This window comes from Tetrao urogallus (assembly GCF_951394365.1).
Source record: "Tetrao urogallus genome assembly, chromosome: 5".
Classification (NCBI taxonomy): Eukaryota; Metazoa; Chordata; class Aves; order Galliformes; family Phasianidae; genus Tetrao; species Tetrao urogallus.
The window spans coordinates 51,631,706-51,638,115 of NC_136818.1; the positions used below are offsets into that span (position 1 = coordinate 51,631,706).

Consider the following 6,410-nt stretch of genomic DNA (forward strand, 5'->3'; position numbering starts at 1 on the left):
AAACCCCGAGGGCTGGTTGGATCTCCCTGCCTTTCCCACTGTTATTCTTTCGAGGTCCCAAGTGGGCTTGCAGCGTGGCCGGGGCAAGACTCCCAAAGGCACAGTGACACCACCCCTCTGAGAAAACACTTGGTGAACGGCGAACACCCGGCAAACACTTGGTGAACACCCTTCTCGGTGTCAAGGGGAGCGGTGCGCATCTTCGAGTCGCACCAGTGAGGCTGCGGTTGGCGACGCCCTTCCTGTTTGCCTTGAAGACTTTCCCAGGCGCCGCAGGTTTCCCACCAACTTCCGACGCACCGGGATCCGACGGGGCCACGCCGGGCTCCCGCTGAGCGGCAGAGCCCCGGGATGCGCGGGGCGGCTCTGCCCTCTGCCGTCCCCGCCCGGCACAGCCACGGACCCGCAGCGCGGAGCATCCCCCGCCTAAGCTCTCTGGGAAGGGTTTCGCTGCCCGCTGCCGGCGGCCGAGCGGGTCCCCTCGATCGAACGCATCGCGCCGCACCCGGGGCACGAGAGAACGCGAATCTCCGCAATTAGCAACCGTTGCCGGGGGCTGAGCGGGGCTGCTGCCGGCAGGCGGCGGCACACCGTGTCACCGGAAGGGGCGGCGCTGGGGCCGCGCTGTGCTCTGGGTACCGCAACGCACCCAGCGGGCACCGTACCCAGCAGGCACCGCATCCGCGGACGCTCCGCGCTCCGGCCGTCCCCACGCGCGGGCGCGGCTCCCGCGGCCACCGCCATGGAGCGGGTGGAGCCGCGGTGCCGCCGTCCAATGGGCGCCGCCGCCACCCGACCGCTCGGCTGCCGCTGATTGGCTGAAGTATAGGGCGCGGCTGTCACGGCGCCGCACTGATTGGCGGAGGTGCCCGGCGGCCCCGCCCCGCCGCTGAAGGTGAGGGTCTCCTCTAGGATCCGCGCGGCGGTCGTAACGCACCGTGCGGCGTTTGCATCGCCATGGCCACCTCCATCTTCGCCGCCGTGCCCCGCGCTCCGCCCGTCGCTGTCTTCAAGCTGACGGCAGACTTCCGGGAGGACGGCGACTCGCGGAAGGTCAACCTGGGTGTGGGCGGTGAGTCCGAGGCCTCCCTCCTCGTCGCGGGGCCCTGTCCCGGGGACGAGGCCGGGGCCCGGCGGTGGGTGTAGCGAGGCCTCGCTCCACGGGGCGGGCCCCGCCGCCCATGGCGGCGTCCAGCGCGGGTGGTGACGGCGTGACCCGGAAGGTCAGACGCGTGCAGGCCTGGCGAAGGTCATGACCTGTATGTTTTGGCCCCTGCTCTGCCGCAGCGTACCGCACGGATGAAGGCCAGCCGTGGGTCCTGCCGGTGGTGAGGAAAGTGGAGCAGCTGATCGCTGGCGACAGCAGCCTCAACCATGAGTACCTGCCCATCCTCGGCCTGCCTGAGTTCCGTGCCAACGCCTCCCGCATCGCGTTGGGTGACGACAGCCCGGCCATTGCACAGAAAAGGGTGGGTCTGCTGTCCCAGCTCACTCTGCCTATTGCTATACTCTGTGTGTGCAGGCTGACCCTGTGGCTTCTTTCTCTTTTCCAGGTTGGAAGTGTCCAGGGCTTGGGTGGGACGGGCTCTCTGCGTATAGGTGCCGAGTTCCTAAGGCGTTGGTACAATGGGAATAACAACACCGCCACTCCTGTGTACGTCTCGTCCCCAACATGGGGTGAGTGCTACCCTGCTGCTGCTTCCTGCCTGGGTCAGGGGACTGGAGGCCAAGAGAGCCCTTCTTTTTTTGGGTGAAGGCTCTGTCTCTGTGTTTTGGTGCTATTTAGGGAGCTATTAGGACAGAATTGGCTTTGCTGGGCTCGCATCTCATGATATGTGACCTCTTTCCTCAGAGAACCACAACTCTGTATTTATGGATGCTGGGTTTAAAGACATTAGAACCTATCACTACTGGGATGCTGCCAAGAGGGGGTTGGACCTCCAGGGGCTGCTGGATGACATGGAGGTGAGTAATGGGATGGGATAGGATGGGCTGAGCTTGGTCCAGGGCAGTCAGCAGCTGGTTGAGCTCTGAAAGTGCATCCCTGCTGAAAAGACTGCTGGTGCCCAGAGCAGCTCACAGCCTTTCTCTTTGCCGTGGGTGCTTTGGTGTGGTACTGTATATGACAGAGACCTGCTCTCTCCCCAGAAAGCCCCAGAGTTCTCCATTTTCATCCTTCATGCCTGTGCACACAACCCAACGGGTACAGACCCTACTCCAGACCAATGGAAGCAGATTGCTGCTGTTATGAAGGTATGAGCTTCTGACAGGGCTATGTCAGTGTGGGGTGGACAGAAAGCTCTTGTGCCAGCTGGAGCACTTGCATACAAATCAGGTTCCAGGGAATGGCATGAGATGTGGCAGGAGCTAGAAGTGTCCCATAGGGCAGGTATTGAAGGGAGAGGCTACCAGGATACTGATAGTCTGTACTGTGAGAATAGAGGGCTCAGAGGATGGAAACATCCCAGTTCTGCTCATGCCTCGAAATTCTTACCTTCAGACTCAGTAGGAGAAGCTGCAGCGAGGGTTTTCTGTGCTAGAAAGATTCTCTGGTGGCACCTGCTTTTCACAGGTGCTCAATACTAAGATATAAGGCAGTGCTGATCTGGTGCCCTACTTCCTTTAGAATAGGAGGGAGAGAACTGCTACAGTTTTCTTTTTGCATTTGACCTTTTCTTGACCACCTCAGCCTTCCTCTACCTCTAGTGAAAAGACTGTAGTCTGATGTTTCTGGGCCATGTTTCCTTTGTATTCATCTAGAAGCTCAGTAGTCATTTGCCCTCCAGTGGGGGACAGCGGTGGGGGGTAAAGTGAAGGTTGTGGAAATGGGATTTCCCTCTAACACTGTTCCTCCTTACAGCGACGGTGCCTGTTTCCGTTCTTCGACTCTGCATATCAAGGTTTTGCCTCTGGCAGCCTGGACAAGGATGCCTGGGCTGTGCGATACTTTGTCTCCGAGGGCTTTGAGCTCTTCTGTGCACAGTCGTTTTCCAAGAACTTTGGGCTCTACAGTGAGTGTCTGGTAGTAAGCTGGCCCAGAGGCATCATACCCAGACATATGGGGCTGGCATGCTTGGAGGAGGGCAGAGCCCTACTTTGCAGCAATGTGTAGGACCAGTTACTCATTTCTCTTGGCTTCTCTGCAGATGAACGTGTGGGGAACCTGACTGTGGTGGGGAAGGATGAAGACAATGTGCAGCGTGTGCTTTCCCAGATGGAGAAGATTGTGCGTACCACTTGGTCCAACCCTCCCTCCCAGGGAGCACGCATTGTAGCGACTACATTGACTTCTCCACAGCTCTTTGCTGAGTGGTAGGTGTCTTAGGACCAGTGGAGAGGGAAAGGAGAGGTTTTCTCTGTGGGTGTTGGCTCTAAACCAGGTAGGTGCCTGCCCTCACTCTGCTTCTTGCTGCTGCAGGAAGGACAATGTGAAGACAATGGCAGATCGGGTCTTGCTGATGCGCTCAGAGCTCCGGTCTCGCCTGGAGTCCCTTGGGACCCCGGGCACCTGGAACCACATCACAGATCAAATTGGCATGTTTAGCTTTACAGGGTTGAACCGTAAGTACAAAGTACAGCTTTATTGCTGCCTTAGGAAGGGAAGTGGGGATTGGGTGAAAAGGGTGGTGCTGAGGGTGAAAGGGGCTGAAATAGTCGAGGCAGGAATTTCTTGGGTGACCTGATATTGCTGCTGTTATAGCTAGGTAGGGCTGAAGCATCAGCATTTTAGCGTCCGGTGCTGAAAGTCTTTTGCTTATTGTGGAAGATTCAAGCAGCTTAACCTGGTTCTTCGGTCTTTTCTAAGCTTTGGAATTACTGCTCTGACCTAATGTCTAATTGCTTCCCCAGCTAAACAAGTGGAGTACATGATCAAAGAAAAGCACATCTACCTGATGGCTAGTGGGCGCATCAACATGTGTGGCCTGACTACCAAGAACCTGGACTACGTGGCCAAGTCCATCCACGAGGCTGTCACAAAAATCCAGTGAAGCACACGAACAACCAAACTTACATGAACTCACCAAAGTTGTAATGTGTAGTCCTGTCTTACTCATAGCTTGCCATGTCCACACCTCTTGGGGTTTAATAAAGATGGGAGCAGTAGCTCAATCAGGGATAGTCTTATTTTGACCTTCAATGAAGTACCCTTTGCAATATAAGCCCCAAGAGGTGGGAACAGCATGAGCTGCCTTAGTTCTTGTTGGACAGTAGCCTGATCTTCAGGCACTTAGAGCTGCATCTTTAGCACATTCAAATCAACTCCTTACATTGATCTGTTTGATCTAGGCTAAGTCCTGTGCCAGTGCAGTGCGCTATGGGGTAACAGCCAAGTAGTTGTTATCTGAGACAAGTTGTCAACTGTTGTCACCTGGTAGTATTTTGTGTAGGGGCAAAGCTGTTGCTAGCTTTCCTCCACACATTTCTGAGCCTGATGCGAGCAAACATTTGTAACTGTGATGATTCCTTAGTGTTGCTGACAGAAAATTAAATCTTCATCTCTGAATGCTATCCCTGCCTTGTGTGATGTCTTCCCTGTGTGAGCACTGCCTGCCGTGCTGGCAGCTTGCTGCTGGTGGAAGGGCACACACTGTGGAGCTGTACCACTTGGCACAGTAAGGTGAAGGTGACTCCTTTTCTCTGCACCCTGCTGCCTTCCGGTTGTGCCGACCTGAAGGTTTAAGCTGAGGTTTAAGCGTTGGCATCTTGCTTTGCCCATTGGACTTCACTCTGTGTGATCCAAGAGGTTTCCCTTTCTCCCTTGCTGCATGTTGCATGTCTGGTCACTGTTGCTATTCATTGAGCACAGTCCTGTTGGAGTAGTGTAGTTTAGAACTCCTGTAATTCTGCACGTGGCTGACCAGTTTTTCATGTCTGTCTTATTCCTGCTTCTCCCCTGATGTACTGTCTGCCCTATTCTGTCTGTGCTTCCTTGCTGGATGTCCATGTGATACCCAGCCATCTGGCCTCTCTCCCTGGCACTGAGTTCCCGGCCAATGGATAGTTCCTGTTTTTTTTTTTTTTTTTTTTGTTTTGTTTTGTTTTTTTTCTTGCAGACTGCTGGTGAACCACTACTTTGGCTTTAGTGGGTTCTGTCAGCAACAGCCTGGGTTTCTGGCACTGAAGAAGTGCTAGGACCATCTGCTGCTGCTCTGTGCAGTCAGGAGCTGATATTGCCACCTTGATATAACAGGCTCCTGCCAAAGCTTTGATGAGGAAAGTGGATCAGCTTCATTTCTTTGGGTCAGTCAGTGATAGCCTTCAGGGATTTTGCTTATGCTACAGCTCCGAAAGTAAAGGGGAAAACTGCCGTGCTCCTTTGCTGTGTTTGCAGAGTGCATTCAGTCTCTGGTTTTGTCTGCAGTCTGTGAAATGAAGCAGATGCTTTGTGGCCTTCAGGAAACTTCCACTGCTTCCCTTGTCAGGCCAAGGGGATTACTGCATCTTCTCATGCCTCTGTCTTTCTCAGAGTGGTTATTCATATTGCACAAATGTGAGACTGAGGCAGCATTTTGTCTACAGTGGGAGCTTTTTTCTCTTGGTACCCACCCACAGATGGGATGGTTAAAGGATGACTTCCAGGGCTGATCTCAAGGGATAGTCTGTTATTTCTGACATCTGGTTACACTCCTCAGGGACCTCCAGGCATAGAGCCTGCACTAGCACTCTGCTATGCTTACCAGGTTTATTTTTCTAATGAGTGACCTAAATTTCTCTTTTCCTATGGTGTAAGCTCATTACCCATTATCTCACTTACCATGGCAACAGAGAACAGATTATTCCTTTTCTCTTTTCCAAGAGCTTTATATGTACTTGCCAGCTTCCTCTTTCCCCTTCTTATCCTCCACCAGTTCAGATTCTGCGACCTCGTTTCCCTCAGCCTCTGGTGGGCAGGTTGTTTTCCAGCCCTTGCTTTCCCCTGGTGTCCTGTCAATTGCTTTGTTTCCTTAGTGGGGCAGGACCCAGGCAGGGATGCCGTTATTCCAGCTGAGGTTTTATCAACACTGCCGGACCATGAGATTTCTTCCACTATCTCAAGCTGTACTCCAGCACGTGTATTATTAACTCCTGTTCTTGCTCCCTAGCCCTTGTCTGTGATGCTGGTCCAAGCCTTGCCCAGGAGCCCATCCTCACACACAGCAGCAGGAGCTGTCCCTGCACCCATCAACGCAAACAGGGCATCACTCAGGGAGAAATCACTTTTAATGTTGACATCCCTGTCGCGTTCAGCCTCTACAAAACTACGGACCGGTCGGTGCTGACCTGGAGGCTTGGCACAAGCCTGCCTCGCGCAGAGGATGGTCAATGCGGCGTGGAGCAGCCGGTCATGGGGGTGAGCTGTGCTCCCGTGCCGGGCTGCGGCGATGTCGGCGTGCGCTGCGGCTGTGCATGGCACTGGGCACGGCACATAC

At 54.5% G+C, this 6,410-nt stretch overlaps 1 protein-coding gene across 1 annotated transcript; it reads left to right on the forward strand.

The window, feature by feature from the left end:
- Positions 1–957: 957 nt before the first annotated feature.
- On the forward strand, positions 958–4,497 carry GOT1 (glutamic-oxaloacetic transaminase 1; the record flags this gene model as incomplete). The annotated part of the gene is made up of 9 exons (XM_079536534.1): positions 958–1,072; positions 1,288–1,469; positions 1,554–1,677; positions 1,853–1,965; positions 2,149–2,253; positions 2,861–3,011; positions 3,147–3,312; positions 3,419–3,561; positions 3,850–4,497. 9 exons carry the CDS (start codon positions 958–960, stop codon positions 3,987–3,989), a joined length of 1,239 nt encoding a protein of 412 aa, XP_079392660.1. The 3' UTR covers positions 3,990–4,497.
- Between the last annotated feature and the right edge of the window lie 1,913 nt (positions 4,498–6,410).